The 19,169-nt window shown below is 42.0% G+C and overlaps 1 protein-coding gene across 1 annotated transcript in view; it reads left to right on the top strand.

Annotated features, from left to right (window-relative positions):
* The window catches only part of GPN1 (GPN-loop GTPase 1), a 13,639-nt gene extending 459 nt beyond the window's left edge, over positions 1 to 13,180 (top strand). Inside the window, 13 exon segments of the mRNA XM_010708002.3 lie at positions 49 to 159; positions 2,014 to 2,053; positions 3,956 to 4,022; positions 4,759 to 4,796; positions 5,345 to 5,423; positions 5,516 to 5,610; positions 6,306 to 6,351; positions 7,805 to 7,951; positions 9,114 to 9,196; positions 10,324 to 10,363; positions 10,978 to 11,068; positions 11,549 to 11,659; positions 12,175 to 13,180. Of these exon segments, the coding sequence (XP_010706304.2) occupies positions 49 to 159; positions 2,014 to 2,053; positions 3,956 to 4,022; positions 4,759 to 4,796; positions 5,345 to 5,423; positions 5,516 to 5,610; positions 6,306 to 6,351; positions 7,805 to 7,951; positions 9,114 to 9,196; positions 10,324 to 10,363; positions 10,978 to 11,068; positions 11,549 to 11,659; positions 12,175 to 12,266 (1,040 nt within the window). The 3' untranslated portion in view covers positions 12,267 to 13,180.
* Positions 13,181 to 19,169: the final 5,989 nt, after the last annotated feature.

The raw sequence follows: 19,169 nt of genomic DNA, 5'->3' as shown, positions 1-19,169 counted from the left end.
TGTGGCGGGCGCTGCCGCGTTCTACCGCGCCGGGGGGGGCCTGACGCCATTTCGTGTCCCCGCAGTGCCTCGCGGCCCACCTGCACGGCCAGCGCTGCCCGCCTTACGTGATCAACCTGGACCCCGCCGTACACGAGCTGCCCTTCCCCGCCAACATCGGTGAGAGGGGCGGCAGCGCGACGGAGGAGGAATGAGGCGGGGTGGGGGGGATCGCGTTTGTAGGGTCTGCCGGAACGGAGCGGGTCCCTTCTGCTGTGAACGAGGTAAAGCTGTTCTTATGTGCTGCTTTGCTTGTACTCTGCGAAGAGGAGGAGGTATTTCACAGCACGCACTCGGTTAGGCTGTTTGTTTTCTCTTCAAAAAATGTCAAGGCCTAACGTGAGGAGGACTTTAAGTTGTTGTGGGTGCTGGATTGTATTCAGTTGGAAGGAACCCACGAGGACCATCAAGTCCAACAACCTGAAAAATCAAAGCATGTGTCTGAGAGCAGTGTCCAAATGCTCCTTGAGCTCTGGCAGCTAAGGGCCGTGCCCACTGCCTTGGGGAGCCTGTTCCACACTCAACCACCCCCTGGTGTAGAACCTGATATCCTGCCTGACCCTTCCTCATGCAGCTCTGTGCCGTTCCCTCAGGTCCTGTCACTGTCACCAGAGAGCAGAGCTCAGTGCTGCCCCTCTGCTCCCTGTGAGGAGCTGTAGGCTGCCATGAGGCCTCCTCTCAGCTTCCTCTGCTCTGGGCTGAACACACTGAGGGAACTCAACAGCATTTCACGTATCTTTCTCTATAGACCCTTGACCATTTCATAGCCTTCCTCTGGAAACTCTGCCTTACATTTATATTCTTATATTGTGGTACCCAAACCTGCATACGGTGCTTGAGGTGAATCCACACCAGGTAGAGCAGTGCAAGACAGTCTCTTCCCTTGCCTGGATGATAGTGCCTGATGCACCCTGGGGTATGGTTGGCTTTCTGGGCTGCCTGAGCACACTTTTGGCTCATGCTCAGCTTGTTGTAGGCCACATTCCCCAAATTGCTTTCAGCAGGGTTGCTCCTCAGCATCTTACCCCCAGGCTGTATCTGTAGCCGGGGTACCCCTTCCTGGTTGCAGAATCTGGCACCTGCTCTTATTAAATTTCAGGCAACTGGTGATTGCTCAGCTCTGTGATTTGCCTAGATCTCTGCAAGGCGTCTCTGCTTTTGACAGAACCAGCAGCTCCTCACAGTTTAGTATCATCAGGAAACAAACTGAAAGCACCTCTTAGTCCTAAATCCAAGTAATTTCTGAAGATATTAATGAGAACTGTCCCAATAATGGAGTTGGAGTGTGATTTAATGCTTGTGGCTTTCTTTTTTTCTTCTCCCCATCATTGACAATGAGCATTTTAGCAGATTTGATTGGGTTTCCTATCCTCAGAGCCATGCAATGGCTGTATGCTAACAAATAACTTCTTAAAGCAATGTAAAAGACATTAATTTTTAGATAAAATACCTTAAAAGCAAACAGGCTTTATGACCAGCCATTCCCAAAGATCTGCTGTTCCTCAAGACTTGCCAGGACTTAGCTTTGTTGAGGATTCTGTCTCTTAAACTTTCTAAGTTAGCCCATCTCTTAGCAAATAAAAAAGGTATTTTGGATACCAGAGTGTTTCTTACTGATGTCAGCTGAAGAGTTAGAGAATGCCTCCCAGTTCTGGGTCTCTCATAATGTGATAAGTATTTGAAAGATGTGTGCTTTATTAACTGATGTTGATGAAATAAGAATAAAATTCAGCTTAAGCAGTTATGGCTCAATAATCTGGTGAAGCTTCACATGAGTCACGCTGGTTTCATGTATCTGCTGAGAGCCTGTTTTGGTTTTTTATGTATGAGATTTTTCCTGCTGATACTGGATTTGTTACTGAGGCAAAAGGAGACTTGATAGGAAAGGAAAGGGTTTTGATGATAAACAAATTAACAAAGAAGACTGTTTTAAAATAAATGTACTGAAACAATTTATGCTTGCTCCCATTCTAGATATCCGGGACACTGTGAAGTACAAAGAAGTCATGAAGCAGTATCTTTTCTTTTGGCCTTGCAATGATCTTTGAAATCTCAGGTTTTGAAAAAGCTGTCACTTTTAGATGGGAGGATGAAGGGGGATTGGGATTGCAATAATGCAGATTGTTGCATGAAGACCAAAGGTTTTTGAGTGTGTATTTCTCGCATCTGAGATTAGAAATGTGTGTGAGCAAGATTTTTATGCTCCTTGGGTCATTCTTTTCTCATGTGCTGCAGGTGTTTCTGCTTAGTAGTATGTTTTTACAAATAGTGTGAATCATAGAACAGTTTGAATTGGAAGAGACCTTTAAGGTCATGTAGTTCCAGCCCCCTGCTGTAGGCAGGGACACCTCCCTCTAGCCCAGGTTGCTCACAGCCCCATCCAGCCTGGTCTGGAATGTTTTCAGAGAGGGGGCATCCACAGCCTCGCTGGGCAACCTGTTCAGTGTCTCACCACCCTCACAGGAACTCTGTCCACATCTCTTTTGTGTTTTTTGTTCACCCGGTTTCTATTTGTAATAGAGGAGGCCAGCAGCTTTTTCCCTGTGTATTTACAAATCTAATTTTGTTATTAAAATCATGCAAATTAGAATTTGCCTGTAGGAAGTGAAGAAAAACTATTTTTGCATAGTTTGATCATAATAAAAGCCCTTTTGTCTGGGTCTATAAGACATTGCAGTTGTGTCTTAAGCTGCACAATAGCTTGGGGATTGTGATTCAGTAATATTATACTAAAGTGACAGCAATCCCAGAGAGCTGTGGAGGTCTTTTGTCTCTTAAGTTGTAGGTTTTGCAGATGGATGTAGTATACAGTGCTTGGATTTGGTGTACTAGTGTGACTCTCTTAATGTAATGTGTTAAGAAAAAATAGAAGCGATGGATGTTAGGATTACGATTTTGGCTGTTTGCTTAGGAGTTACTAGCAAAACATCTTAGCAGAAGTTTGAATTTGATATGTGGACATGTTATTTGCTTTGCTGTGTTTGTTAACTGTCAGTGGAGTTCAACATCTCGTTAACTTCTTTACAGAAAGGGTTGGTAAGCACTGCAATGGGCTGCCCAGGGAGGTGGTTGAGTCACCATCCCTGGATGTGTTTAAAATCCGTTTGGATGTGGTGCTCAGGGCCATGATTTAGCAGAGGGTTGTTGGAGTTAGGGTAGGATGGTTGGGTTGTGGTTGGACTCGATGATCTTTAAGGTCTTTTCCAACCTGAGTGATCCTATGATTCTGTGATTAAACGGTGCTTAAAGAGAGTGTCTGTCAGCATGCTTGGAGATCTAGAGCAGTGACCCTGGAGTACTGCATGTACAGGCAAATCACACCTGGCTCCTATGCAGAAAAGAAAATATATGATGTAATAAAAGAGTATTTTTGTCTGTGAACATAATTAATAGACAGATCCATATGCACAGAAAGGAATTTTCAAGTCTTCATCCTCAGGATGCTCCCAGTATGTCTACAGGGTTCATTCCCATTCATTCCATTTGAATTCTGCTGCGATTGATTTGTGCAGGAAATCTTTTAATTATATTTTGAAGCACATATTCTTAAAAATGAAATGCATTCAGGACACTGTTAAGTACTGAGTTACTGACTGAGGAGTGGATCTTTTTTGGAAAGACAAAGAACGTGTGTGCATACATTTTTTTCTGTCTGGAACAGTAATGCTTGGATAGTGGCAAGGGGAAACCTCGGGGTAAACCCTCTTCACTTTGACAGTCACACTTGTTGGTGTAAGAAAAGGGCCTTGCTATTTATCTACTGCAGCACTTAGAAGAATTAATTGTGTATGTGGAGCTTTGTCTTTTTCTGTAAGGTATCCAGTGTGCGTTGCAAAAGGCCAGCAACTATCAGAATGTTAAAAATAAGCTCTCTGAGGTCTGCATGATCATCTGCTTTCCTGAATGAAGCATGTAGATACGGGCTGGGCCCGAATGGTGGAATAGTGACCTCTCTCAATCTTTTTGCTACGAGATTTGATCAGGTATGAGGTTGCTCCTATGTGATACCATGCTATTAATACTATGCCTGGAGGCTCTGCGTGTTTTTTGTGTATAGGGTTTCAGAAAGTGCTATTTAACCTTCTTTTTTAGACTTTTTTAGAATTAGTGCATTCTCCCTATTTTGCAAAGCAGTCAAACTGCAGCAGCTCTTTTAATTCAGTGAAATATATCCTTATTCTTTTCCTACAATTCTTTGTAATGTAAAATTTTGAGGCCTCATGTACAGAACTTTAAATCACATAACTGTTCTGTTTCCGTATTCGCTGTAAAAACTTGCATGTGATTGCTCTGACTTTGAGGTAGGGAAGTCACTTTTGGAGATTGATTAAGTTTCCCTGAGCTTGTTTGATAATTTTATGCTCTCTTAAATGTTAGTGCTTAATCAGCACTGCAGTGGCAACCTTATTGAGTTAAAGAAGTGCCAAATCTCTTAGGAAATAGGTAGAGAACAGCTGCATTCATTGTATCATTTGTTTCAGCAGGTACTAGAGCACAGGTAAAATCAGGGCTGTTTTTGCAAGGTTTCACAGTATCTGAGTATTTGCTGTCCATTTCCATCTTCAGATTTAGAGACTTTTAGCTTTTATTGTATCACTGTCTATTTTTATAGCTATAGTAGCTGTGCAAGCTGAAGTTGAGGCTTGCATTACAAAATGATCATTCAAGTTTCCTGTTCAGAGCCTAAAATACAAAATGTACTGCTGCTTTTTCCATCAGGTGATGAAGTTTATTGAAAAACGACAAAATGCATCCAAGTGAGTATATTCTACCAAGCTTTGCTATTCTGGAATCTATGTGGGAAAATACGTGACATCCATAAAAAGGATCTCTGTGTGTTTCTTAGTTGTTCTTCCACCTTGGGGTAAATTTTATCTGGAAAAAAAGCGTAGAACTGGAACAGGTTACTGGACTTTAAAAAAAAAAAAAAGTATTATAAAGAAACATCTACTGATTCTAGATTGGCTTTTCTCATCCTTCATCAGACTTCCACTTTTTTCCTCACTTTTCTTCTCAAACAGGCAACACTTAGCTTTGGTTCTGGAGAGTTTGTGATAGTATGTGTGAAATTCATGCCTTTGGCTCTAACAGAATCTTAAGAGAGTGAGTGCTTCTCATAAAAGTCACACAAGAATTTTTCGGCTATCCTCACCTCATCACTGTTTGGGAGAAGCTTTTCTGATCTGTAACACAGTAATAATGTGATTTGCTGTTCCCTGCGTGTGTAATCTGGTCACAACAGGACTGTGTGCCTGACTGATTTTCTCTTTTTTTTTTTTTTTTGGTGGTGGTGACTTCTTGACAGGTATGTTATCATTGACACACCAGGACAGATTGAGGTGTTCACGTGGTCAGCATCAGGAACCATCATAACTGAGGCACTGGTAGGTGTATTCTATGTGACTTGACATTGAGGCTGTGTGAAAAATGGGCCTGCTTTCTTCTAATCAAGATGCTTTTTGCCACGTTTTTCCAGGCTTCCTCTTTTCCTTCAGTTGTTGTTTATGTGATGGACACCTCTCGCAGTACCAACCCTATCACCTTTATGTCCAACATGCTGTATGCCTGCAGGTAAGAAAAGCTGAGTATGCAAACTATCTTTTTGAGTGCTTTGTTCCCTTTATATTATCTGTTGGGGTGGGAGAGTGACTATTTGTTTAGACTTCATCCAGGGAGCTTTTCAGTTGAGAATATATCCAACTCATTTTTTGGGAATGTGGCTGATAGAAAGGACCAGGGCTTACAGTAAAGTTAGAATATTGTTGTGGCTATATTCAGTCTGCCTTCTGACTTCAATAAGGGATTTCTGTTGTTAAAATAAATAATGGAGCAGACAAATTATTAAGTATGTGAATCCCAATGTTGACTTCTTTCAATGCATTTCTTCCAGATGTTGCCTGTAGTTCAGTTTTCTTCTTGTCTCTGAGAAAAGATGGTTCTAACTTAAATGTCTGACAAGAAGGGGCTTAGCATATTGGATTTCTAGAATCATAGAATGGCCTGGGTTGAAAAGGAGCACAATGCTCATCCAGTTCCAACCCCCTGCTATGTGCAGGGTCGCCAACCAGCAGACCAGGCTGCCCAGAGCCACATCCAGCCTGGCCTTGAATGCCTCCAGGGATTCAGAAGAGATCAGAAGAGATCAGGAAGTCATCTTGGAATGTTTTGCATAAGTCTTGCCTGCTTTGTGCTTAATATTTTTATCTGTTCTAATGAGTGTTAAATTATTTTTTAACAGTTCTCTTTTTTTTTTGTTAAAATTTCAGTATACTGTATAAGACAAAGCTGCCTTTTATCGTTGTCATGAACAAGGTAAGTGAAAGCTATGGTTTCTAAGCTCCAGTAGAGTATTTTTCTCTTTAGCTTGTTTTGTTGTAGCATCTTCATCTTATTACAGAATCGTAGAATCACAGAATGGCCTGGGTTGAAAAGGACCACAATGATCTTTGAGTTTCAACCCTCCTGCTATGTGCAGGGTCATCAACCAGCAGACCAGGCTTTTTCTGAAAAAGAAAGGCTGGGAAGGAGCTGCAGGCTGAAAACTGAATCTAGAAAAGACCTTTAACCAGGCAAAGTAAATAGTGAGAAAAAACAGGGACAGGCAATTACACCCAAACATTTAAATTAGATGTCATGCTACCAATTTGAAAAATGTTTTGCAGGATCTGTTAGAGACTTTCTTGAGACTTTCTTGTTCTAAATCCTTTTCTTGAGTGAATTTTGTAAAATATGTTATACAAATTCAGTGATAACTAGAAATGTATGTCACAGAGGTAGATTTTCCCAAAGGAGTTGATGCTCTCTACTTGGCAGTGTTTAAGACAAGGTTGGATGGGGCTTTGGGCACCTCAGTGTAATTGGAAGGTTCATCTCCCCCACTCCACAGCAGGGAGGTTGGGACTAGATGATCTTTAAGGTTCCTTCCAACCCAAATCATTCTGTGACATAGATTTAAGAAATATTAGATTTGCAGAGGACAAAAAATACCAACTTTCAGAGTTGATTCAGTTTTACTTTTAGAACTCAATCACAGCATTTCTAAATTGTCAGTGTTTTGGATCCTTGGTGGATTTTCTGTCACAAGTATTTTGAATAATACAAAGAAATACTTCCTTTTTCTGTTTTCCTCCTTCCTACTGGTGCTGGGAAAAGAAATATATCAGTTCTAGGCACTTGTGTTGAAATAGTTGAGTATCTCCATGTACTTTGATACGTTTATAAAACTCCTCAATAGACTGTTCAATTATCAATCCATGTAAACTTATGAAACCATCTTATCTGTTTTGTGTCCATGATCTTGCGTTTAGTTTGTAAGTTCTTTAGGTCAGAGCGCAGCTGAAAGGTGCTATAGCATGTTGCCTAACATAAAAGTGTCCCACAACCCCCAAGCCTGTAAAAAAGGATTCAATCTGTTCTTGTCACACCTCACTCATAAAATGCAACATTTACAAATTAAGCTGTTTTATAAGACAAGTTTTGGATGCCTTTCAGTAAGCCACACCATTTTTTTATAGCAAGACTTTCAATTGTTTTCTTAAACACTCCTTAAAACTGAGATAGGTGTTGTCTTCTCTTCTTGTATTCAAGTAGTTGATTAGATTAAAAAAAAAAACAGAACTTGGAAAACTGCAGACCAGGGCTGAATGTTTTGAAAACATCAGCATTATGTAAGTAAGTTTAACATGCATTTCTTCAAATTAGCCTTAGGATGTGGACAAAGAATTAACCATTTATTACTCTTGAAAACTCTGTCTTCTCCTTCCAGACAGATATAATTGATCACAGTTTTGCAGTAGAATGGATGCAGGACTTTGAGACTTTTCAGGATGCTCTGAATCAAGAGACTTCCTATGTCAGTAACCTGACTCGTTCTATGAGTTTAGTGCTGGATGAGTTTTACAGTTCATTGAAGGTAAGTTTTCTCTCTTTTTTTTTTTTTTTTAATTTTATCTTTAATTGTGAATGCCTTTCACAAAAGCCTGGAGAAGAGAAAGCTCAAGAAGTCTAGTTGGTGGCTAGTGTCTAGTGGTGTTCCCCTGGGTCCAGTAATCTTTAATTTATCCATCAGTGACTTGGATGAAGTGATAGGGTGCCTCCTCAGCAAGTTTGCAGTTGCTGTCAAACTGTGTGGAGTGCTCTGCTGCCTTTCAGAAGGTTCTCAACATGTGGAGCAATTCATTCTCAGGGTCCAGCTGGTGGTCTGCAAGTAGCAGTGTTACCTTGGTCAACATCTTCATCAGTGACCTGGATGCAGGGATAGAGTTCACCCTCAGCAAGTTTGCTGATGATACACAGCTGGAAGGAGAGGCTGACACACAAGAAGGCCGTGCTGCCATTCAGTGAGATGTGGATAGGCTGAGAGCTGGGCAGAGAGGAACCTGATGAGGTTCAACGATGGCAAGCGTAGAGTCCTACACCTGGGGTGGAATAGCCACATGCATCAGTACAGGTTAGGAGCTGAGCTGCTGGAGAGGAGTGTCCTAGTGGATAACATGTTGTCCGTGAGCCAGCAGAGTGTCATCGTGGCCAAGAAGGCCAGTTTCTCACTGCTATCATCTGTTAGTAGTTGGTAATAAATTACATTAATATCCCCATGCTGAGTCTGTTCTGCCTGTGGCTATAATCTCCTTATCATTTTCAGCCTTTGAGCCTTTTTTTATGGTTATTCTTTTCCTCAGTTCCTTTGAGATGGAAGAGAGTGGTGTGACAGAGCTTCATCAGTGTGAAACTATCACAATTGCCCGATCTTGTTCATTATATTTAGGCACTGTAATATTTTAACTATATTTTTTTGTGGGATATTGAGTTCTGAAGTACAAGAGTGTGCTGCAGAACCAAGTTTTCCTTTATAAACCAGTATTATTTTTCTTCTGTGATCAATTTTATGGAAGAGAAAGGAACACTCAATTCCCTGGGTTATTTAAAAGTAGAGAATGGGGGAGGAAATGGGTATCACTGGATCCCCACATGTATTTTTTCAAAGACATTGCTTAGCCTTTCCAGCTGTCTCTGTCAGTTACCTAAAAACTCACTTCAGTTACCTTTTAGTTCTAATATACGGTTTTCTTTTACAGGTGGTTGGTGTCTCTGCTGTGTTAGGTACAGGACTGGATGATTTTTTTGTTCAGCTCTCTAAAGCTGTAGAAGAATATGAGAGGTAAGTTGATAAGATTTGATTCCTGACCCTCCGAATACTTGCTGAAATTACTGATTCACTAAACTACTCCTTTGATTTGAAGAGGTGTTCATTTTCCAAGCCAAGGTAATAAGGTTTCTAATAAACTGAAATCTAAGAGTATAAGAAGAAACAATCAAAAGAAACTATGTAGTGCTGAATAAAAGCCAATTGTGCTAGCAAATTCTGAAGTCAGTTTTTTGACCTGGTTCTGTACAACGATCAAGCTTTGTATTGTCCTCATAAAGAGGTAGACAGAGTAGGTGAGCGAGCTGAAATTCAAGAATTCTTTGAGAACTTGATGGATTTACTGGATTCTTCCTCATGAAATACTGCTAGACTGCTCTGTAACATTAGAAAGCAAATCTAGGAATTTGGATTACATGGAAATAGCTAAGACAGACCAAATACTATTTTTAGAGGAGAATGCATCATGCTGGATCAGACAGTCTCAGAAAGGCTACTACGGTTTCATGCTCCCCAAATCAAACTAACAGGGAGTCTGGATGTCATGTATGTACACAGCCAGCCACGCAGATTAGATGGATACACAGAGAGCTTTTTGTGAACTTCATAGAATAGTAGAATGGCTTAGGTTGGAAGGGATCTTAAAGGTCATCCATTTCCAACCCCATCGCCTTGGACAGGGTTGCCACCCACTAGATGAAGTTGGCACGTGGTAGACCAGGCTGCCCAGGGCCCCGTCCAGTCTGGTCTTGAATGCCTTCAAGGATGGGGCATCAACAGTTTCTTTGAACAACTTATGCCAGAGTCTCACTGCTCTCTGAATAAATAATTTCTTTCTAACATCTGATTTTTCCCTGTTTTACTTTAGTCAGAGTGAGTGATTTGCTGGTTATGGCAGTGTAATGACTAGTTCTATAGAGCTGGGTTGTTCTTTTTTTTCCCCAATTTTTATTTTTTAATGTAACCAGACTGCATGAGAAAAGTTTGGCATTTTAACGGAGTATATTCACTTATTTTACACCCTTTAGTTTCAGGTTAGAAGTAGCCTTAGTTTGGGATAGAAACAAGCCTTCAAAGTGATCCTTTCTTTCAAATGATGCTTTAGCTGAGAATGAATGGACTGTGTATATTTACCTTTGCAGGGAATATCGTCCAGAATATGAGCGCCTGAGGAAAACATTGGTAAGTACTTCTAACTGCTGCAGCCTGGAGTGCTGTATCTTGCAGTCACTTCTATGTGTAGAATTGACTCTGTGTTGTGAGGCTGTAACATTTCATTTAATATTAAGCGTGAAAAAGTCTGAAGCTCACAGTCTGACTATTTCCCCTAGATTTGGTGAAGCACGTCTTTACAAAAATAGGGATGTTTTGTAGAAGAGATATTTCTCACTATATTAGTGCTAAATAATTCAAGTTTACTGGGGCATATTTCTGCACTGGTCAGATGCACAGTTTTGACTGAGGTAATTCATAATGAAGACCGAATTGGAATGCCGAGATGAGTAGCTCTGCACACATGGAGTTCTGGCTGTGCAAGGACAGTTCTTGCAGGCATAGCTTCATTAAGTTTGATTTCCTTACGCTGCTGAAAATGTTCCTGAAGTTCATCATGCTGGAGGTTGCTTTCCATGCTTAACCAGAAGTTTTGTGTAACTTCAGCTGCAATGTAAGACCTGCTTTGTTGACTTCTGTTTTTTGGTTTTTGTTTTTGTTTTTTTTTTGTTCCCTGGGACAGAGTATTGTGGGAGATGTATTTTAAATGTTTTTAGAAGCCACTTGTAACTTTATACCCACAGGAGAACGCTCAAAGTAAACAAAAGAGAGATCAGCTGGAGCGCCTTCGGAAGGACATGGGCCCTGTGTGTATGCAGGGCAACACAATTGCAGGTATTTTCTCAGGAATGAAGATGAAATTTACTGCAGGAGCTCTCTGAAAAGCCTGCCTTGACAAATCACATAGAGCTTTCCTCTGCAAAAACATGAAAGCGTTCATCGTAGTGGAGTGGGCCTTCAGTTCCTGTGGGTGGGTCAGACTTAGCTCTACTATGTGTCAGTCACAAACACGCAAAGAAGAAACCCTGGTGTGTAGGTAAAGCAGTGGATGTACTCAGAGTAATGAAATATTTGAGAAAAGATGAAACAGTCAAATTAGAATATGAGAAAATTCTCCCGTTTGTTGAGCTGTTGCCTTATATGAGGTTCAGTTTGGTGATGATGCAGTCTGTCCTGAATCTTTGGGACAGAAGGTTCGTGCTTATGGATTCCCTTTAGAGCAGGTATTTATAGTATGCACATAGAAGTGGTCAGGGCATGAGCTAACTTACTTAGTGTGATGTTTTGCCTATAAACATTTCTTCTCTTTCCAAGGGTCTGATGATGCTTCTGCAATGGGTCCCTCTGAGCTGATCCTAACACGAGGAAATCTTGATGAGGACGAAGAAGAGAGGGAGAGTGATACTGATGACATCGACCATGAAGGTAAGGGAATGAGAGGTGTGATTTGATCTAAAAGCTGCTCATCTAGGCATGAAGTATCTTCTGTATTTCATTAACTGTATTGACCGTAACGAGAGCCTAAGAGAAAAGCAAACATTCAGTCACCTAAATAAAGGTGTTTGAATCTGTAGCAGAAGCCCACTATAGTGCTCAGTCCAGTGATACCTCACTCTAATCTTCGTGAAAGTTCAACTGCAAATTTTATACTCAAGTAAGCATTTAAAATAAAATAATGCATAAAATAAGATGCATGCACTAGGCAACTTGTTGTGCCTTTTAAGTTCTTACACTGTGTCATGTTCTGTTACAGAGTTTGCAGATTTTATCTTCATTCTTTCCTTCTTCAATTAATATTTAGGATCACTTCTTTCTTTTCCCTTGTAATGAAATGGACCTGTGGTGTTGCTCAGACTAGCATGATTCTAGCTTTCTTCAGGAACACAAATAGAATAAATGCTGAAATGGTGTTAAACTGTGGATTTTTTTTTTCCTCCCAGTTACTGAGGAGAGTCACGAAGAACCAGCCTTCAAAAACTTTATGCAAGAAACACGGATGAGATACCAGAGAAGAAGCAATGAGAATGAATGAGACACCCAGAAATAAATGGCTTGAAATTCCTTGAAATGGAATTAACGTTAAAGGAACAGCATAAAGAAAGCTGCATGGAAACATGCATGAAGTCTGAAGTCTCTGAACAGCTTCCTCTAATCTATTGTATCTTTCTGCAGTAACTGTTGGTCATATGAGTAGAGGGTTTTCTATCCAACTGACTGCACATTTGGCCATCTGCTACAGAATCACAGAACCTTGGGAGTTGGAGGGGACTCCCAGAGATCCCTCAGTCCAAGCCCTGCTGAAGCAGGTTCCCTAGAGCAGGTTGCACAGGAAAGTGTCCAGGTGGGTTTGAACATCTCCAGAGAAGGAGACCACCACCTCTCTGGGCAGCCTGTTCTGGAGCTCTGCCACCCTCACAGTAAAGTTTTTTTTTTCTGATGTTCATATGGAACTTCTGTTTTCACGTTTGTGCTCATTGCCCTTTGTCCTGTTGCTGGGCACCACCGATGAGAGCCCCATCCTCCTGACCCCCGCCATTCAGATACCGATCAGCACTGATCAGATCCAGCGGTGGATTTGAACGTGACCGCTCTGCCCCGCCAGTCCTCCAGGACCTGATGTCATCGGTCCTGACATGCATGCGTGCGGAAGTAGCGTCCCCGTGCTGAAGCCACTCTGAGCCACCGCGTCCGCCAATCTCTACTCTTCCATACGGCAACACGCATGCGCTTTGGAACGCGGAAGTGGCTTACTGCTGCAGACACTCTATGCCGCCAGTCTCGATGGTGAAAGGTCCTCCAGGCACTACTAGGCATGCGCGCCGAAACGCGGAAGTGGCGCGTTTGCTGCAAAGCGCGAGTTCGCTATTGTGTGGGCTTCAGGTTTTCCTCTTGTGGATCGAAACAGTTTTACTTAAATGAGGATAAAGAATTATTTTGTGATTCCTATACCGAAATTTCCTTTCCTCCTTAATCCTCTAAGTATATAAAACAATTATAACAAAATTATTTCAGCTAAAACAGTTGCATATTTAAAAAATATATATTTTAAGCTTAAAATGTCTGAGTACTTTGTTCTTTCTGTTTCAATCCTTCTTGACCTTCTTGCCCAGAGAGGCTGTGGATGCCCCGTCCATCCTGGAAGTGTTCAAGGCCAAGTTGGGTGGGGCCCTGGGCAGCCTGGGCTGCTCTGAAATGTGGAGGTTGGTGGCCCTGCATGTGGCAGGGGGTTGGAGCTTCATCATTCTTGAGATCCCTTCCAACCCTGGCCACTCTGTGATTCTGTGACCTATCTGTGGGCCACTTTAGCCAAGCTGCTAAAAGAGATGCCAGTGGGGAATGTGCAGGTGCACTGAATGCATCCCCTGTAGCTGAATACAACGCAGTGTGCTGACGTAGAGCAACCTGGAATGATGTGGATGAAACTTGTCACTTATGTATTGTTGCAGTGCTGATGTTTTGTGATGCTGAACAAATATGAGTTTTCCTAGGAGCTTGTTATTCCCCTGACATTGTTTTTATAGCACCAGTCCTTTTCAGTGGCCCTGTAGGAAGCCCAGAATGCTTCTCTCTCTCATCTGATTTTAATTTCTTTAATAAAGGTGATCCAAAGAGTGCTTTTTAGGCAGAGCTGAGCTGGTTGCTTGTAGGGATCCAGGGCTTCAGTGTGGTAGAAACATGAACCATGGTACACTTTCTAGCAGGGAGAAACTGCTGTTTGCAGTTGTCACTGCACTTAATACACTCACCTGGTGCCATGATATTAGTCAAAGTAGTTGTATTTAATCCAGATGATCCTGGTGCAAAAGAGAAAAACAAATTCAAGTGCAGCAAAGCAGTATCATATAGCTTTGGAAGGACTCCAGCGCAAGTGCCAATAGATTTATTTTATTAGGCACTGAAAGCTCGTTTCCTGACATTGCTGACTCAGAACAGAAAGGATTTTGCCTTGTACAATTTAGAACTGGCGGTTAAAGTAATGGATAGGTGAGAATTATTGGACAGAAATATTAGAATCATGGGATATTCAACAACAGTCCCTGGTTTAGTAACTCTGGAGTCTCACTACTACAGCTTTATTGAGGAAAATGAATTTTAAGAAGCCCTCTATGGAAATCAATGAAGCAGAGCAGCAACTTGCTATAGGTTACCCTTACCAAAGCAAGAAGCAGCTTGAAATCAAAACAAATCTTGTACAAAAATTCAAGTGAAGCAGCAATGAGGGATAATATGGTTTCTTTTTGTGCTCCCTGGACTTCAGCTCTGATCTGAACTCTGTTAAACTTTCACGTCCATCAAAGTTACAAAGTGACTTGCTTTGACTTCACCACTCTTCAAAAACAAGTTTTAAATGCAGAAAAACCCAGAAGCTAAAAGCCAACTCCATTTTGGCTGAAGACTGGAGAGCAGACCCAACCCTCTGAATGCAACAACTTCTTTACCTCCAACAGCTGGAATTCACGACACAGGTGTTATTTGCAGCATCTGAGAGAACAATTCCTGCTTGCTTCTGTTGTCTATGTGGGGAAAATTCTGCAGAATATGAGACAGACAGAGGGTGGCAGCAGCACCTCAAACTCTCAGCGTTGTATCTAACACCCAGAGCCACAGGCATTGGCAACAGCTTTAGTGCACTTACATAAACGGGTTTAAAACCAGAGCGATATTTGACTTGTCGATTAATGCCTGATTGTATTAATTATGTTATTAACCATGCATTTAATTTACTCTTACACTGTTTTGTCTTTCTTTGCAGCAGTATTTTATTTACTCTCTGTGTGCCTGCATCTTTGCAGATCTCTCTGAATCTTTCCTTTTCACAGCAACTCAAAAAAAACGTAAAAGATCGGAGATTTATTATTTCAGAAGCTGATTCTTATATCATTCATCTTTGAATAACATCTTAGAATTCTACTGGGTGTCACAGAATTCTGGTAAGAGGCACTCTGTGACTTCTTAAGAGTAATCTGTTCCCTGGATTCCAGTCTCACTCATTGCTGTACCCGAACATTGGAGCCCATGAAACCACTGTCCCCTTGCAGCTGGTGGTACAGACCGCAATCACCAACTGTGATTTAGGTTATCCATTGCCTTCGTGCCCCTCTGCACCTCTAGGCTTCTGGAGATGGGCCTTGGATGGGTTGCAGCTCCTGTGAGGGGCCTGGGAGCAGCTGGGCAGTGCGTTAATTGGCCAGCGTGTTAATTAGCCAGCCCTTGTGCCCTCACACCATTGGCTCTCTTTTATCTTAACAATACAAACCTAATAATATCTTTCTAGCACCTAAAACTGAAGGCTTTGGGGAAAAAAAAAAAGAATCAGTTAATGCCAAACATAACTAAGGATGGCAACCTGTTGGATTGGATTGGCTTCTTGGCTTGCTATATAACACATGAGAGTAGAGAAACAAAGGCATTTGAAAAGAACTTGCAACTCTGGCTTCCAAAGTATTATTTACTAATTAGAGATTAAGGATTACAAGTTGTAAGAAATAACTTTGCTTAATGCTATTAATTAGTTATTGCCAGTACTTAAAAGCTGAAATTTGTATGTACTTCTTTGTTTCTCAATGCCTGTGCTGTAGGTAGGTTTTGCAAGTTAAATTTTCTGTCTGTTCAGCTGTTGGTAAGACTTTATTTGCCAAAATTCAGTCTGCATGAGTCAATGTTGCCTTTGCAACACATTCTGGCCTGCCTGGAAATCCACTTTCTCTATGGTTATATTGCTTATCTATAAATCTCAAAATAATTTCAGTATGATTGGCCAAGGGAATCTTTCCTGCTCTGAACAAGTGCAGACCAGCTCTGCACCCCTACAAAATAATAGCATTCAAATAAACATTTGAATACTGATGGAGATATTAGGGATATATAGGGATGGAACACATTCCCTGTGAGCACAGGTTGAGAGCTGAGGCTGTGTTGCCTGGAGAAGAGAAGGCTCTGGGGAAACATGAGAGTAGCCTTTCAGTACCTAAAGGGGGCTGCAAGAGGGAAGGGGACAGAATCTTCAGCAGGGTCTGTTGTGATGGGACAAGGGGAAGTGGTTTCAAACTAAAAGAGTGGAGATTTAGGTTGGATATAAAGAAAAAGTTGTGACAGTGAGGGTAATGAAGCACTGGCACAAGTTGCTCAGAGAGGTGGTGGTGCCCTGTCCCTGGCAACACTTAAGTCAGGATGGTCAGGGCTCTGAGCAATGCGGTCACTGCAGGGAGTTGGACTAGATGGCCTTTGAAGGCCCCTTCCAACTCAAATTATTCTGTTATTCTATATTCCCTTATTATGCTAAAGTCAGCAAAGATTCCATGTTATTTTACCTGTCTTCATAAGATCTTGGTAGCTTTTAGTTCTGTAAGTTGTTTTTGGCTCAGATATGACCAAGGGCTTACAGGATAGTAAATGCTAACAGTAACATTACTACTTCTTACAGTATATCCTGCTCCTTTTCTGTTTCTTCCACACGTTTTGTCTTAATTGGTCTTTTGGGTAAATAATATGCTGAAACTCTGCCCCAATGTCTTCACAGCTTTCTGTACAATCGTACAGTTAGTTTCTTCTCCTTCCAGCTGATGTTCTTTATTACTCATCAGTAATTTTCTTCACTTTAATGGCTCTCTAGGACCAACAAACTTATTTCTGCAGCTTTAAGTTGCTTTTCCACTGCCTACTCCTTGCCCAAAGGGTACCAACTACTGCAAGAAAGGTCTTTTATTTCACCTAATACTTGATATCTCTTCCCAAAGCCACACTGAAGCTTGCAAAAAGTACGCTCTTCTCCAAACCCTGAGATGCCTCTGTGAGAGTCTTCTCAAGCTGGGTAAGAGTTAGTTCATTTCAAGGATGCAGTTTTTTCTAGTTCACGCTAAACTTTGCTCTAATTACAAAGAAAAATGATTGGAGGGCTGCTGTGTATTCACAGCAGCCTGTGAGTTCTGCTCCTCTTCCTGCTGGCTAATTAATCTTACAGATATGTATTGTTCTAATTGTTCTGATTAGCTAGTGATGATGAAGATGAAACAGCATTCAACTTGTCTACAATAACACATAAAGCTTTGATATGCTAATTCTACACCCAAGGTTTTCCTTTTGAGGGAGTCAGCTGGATTTTGCTTTCTCTCTGGTTCCATCCCAGGCAACAAAGCTCATATTATTGCAGTTTGCTTCTGGCTTAAATTCTGTGTCATAGCAGGCAATTAGTAGTTATCTCGCTGCATTACATTGCTGCATTCTCCTGGGGGGTACTGAAGAAGGCATATCCCCTGTGTTTCTGCTTAGTGTATCTATAGGCCTAACTGCAGAACTATATATAAAATTCGAACCAACAAATGTACATCAACACTTAGCCCCTGTGTGACTCAACATCATGTGTCCCAGCAGCGTGCCCTACGTCGTACCAAGCATGGGCTCCCCCAGCTCTTCTCCTCCAGCTTTGGTGCCCATCCTTTTGTGCAGTGGAACAAGTGTCACATGGGATGTGACCCCACTCCCTTCATTTGGCCAGCCCAGGCACTGACGTTAATTATAGAAGGAAAGACATGTAAGGTTCTTTGAGAATTCATTCAGGTCAACATCCAAGGGAGGATTGATGATCCTTCTGTAACTGCTCACAGACCTTTGTCTAACTTCTTCTTACAGACTTTTGCTGATAGGTTTTCTACTGCCTCCCCCCCAGTGCTTTATTACTATAATCACCAGCCTGATCTTTTTCTTACTACGAGAAGAAATATGTTTATCTGGTTATTATTATTTGAACTTTGCAAGAGAGAATCTGAATGCTGTTATGTCCAATGTAAGTGTCATTCTTAAATACAAAGAAGGCTGTAGGTGTTGCCTGTGCAGCAAAGTCACGTTGAGAACCAGGCAATATCACTGTAGTATGTCCTAAAGGGATTAAAAACTGCTTTATAAGAGATATTAGAAATTAATTTAAATGAGAAATTACCATCAGAGAGGCTCCAGAGGGATCTGTGCCTGAGCCAGTGCTGTTCTCTTACCTCAGCCAATCCTTTGGAGTGAAATGAAGCTGTGCTCACAGAATTTGCACAGCTGAAGACATAGATAATGGCACAACCACAGCAATTTAAGACGCAAAGTGAGCAAGTGCTGCTTGAACACGTGTTTCATCCACCTCCGCAGCAAATATCTGTGCATCCAAATCACATCGTGTACTTTGGGGCTGGCAGTAAGGAAAGGAAATGCCGTCTCTTTGAGAGCATTAAATCAGAAGAGGGCTGAGGAGACTGGGAGGGTAAATATGTCTCCAGGCCAGGCTGGACGTGGCTCTGGACAGCCTGGTCTGGTGGTTGGTGACCCTGCACATAGCAGGGGGGCTGGATGATCATTGTGGTCCTTTTCAACCCAGCCCATTCTATGATTCTATGTTAACTCAAGTTGGCAATGCCACGTGGCAACCAGAGCAGCAATCAAACATTTGAACTTAAACACCAAAGAAATACAGCATACAGGAGTGTGTCCTGCTGTGTGACCAAAACATGGCACAGTAACTGACTTTATGGGATGGTGATGAATTGCACGAGGTGTAACAAAGTGGACGGGTCCATTGAGAACCTGAAAGAATGAGTCACTGGAAAAATCTGTATTCGGAGATGATATGTAATTATCTACACGGCAAAAACGCAGCAGGAAGACGCTAATCTTTGGTACGTAGCAAGCTCCACCTGCTAGGGAAGCTGCAGAATGAATCCTGCAACTCCACACGGCTCCTAAAGGTGCCCCATCCAAGGCCGGCTAGGAGGTTAGGCTCAGGGGGTCGCAACTGACGGAGCTCTGCGCTGTTTTCCGAGCTCGGCCGGTCAGCTTCACAGGGCACGGCGACGGCACCCGCAGCTCCCTGTAGGGAACTACTCCAAGCCGAGCACCCGGCGGCGCCCTCAGCCCGCGCCCGCCGCCTTCCCCCACAGCGGGCGGCCCCCGCCCCCGC

The sequence above is a fragment of the Meleagris gallopavo genome, chromosome 2 (assembly GCF_000146605.3).
Source record: "Meleagris gallopavo isolate NT-WF06-2002-E0010 breed Aviagen turkey brand Nicholas breeding stock chromosome 2, Turkey_5.1, whole genome shotgun sequence".
Taxonomy (NCBI): domain Eukaryota; kingdom Metazoa; phylum Chordata; class Aves; order Galliformes; family Phasianidae; genus Meleagris; species Meleagris gallopavo.
The sequence above is the reverse complement of the archived record's forward strand: the minus strand, read 5'-3'. Positions and strand labels throughout refer to the sequence as shown.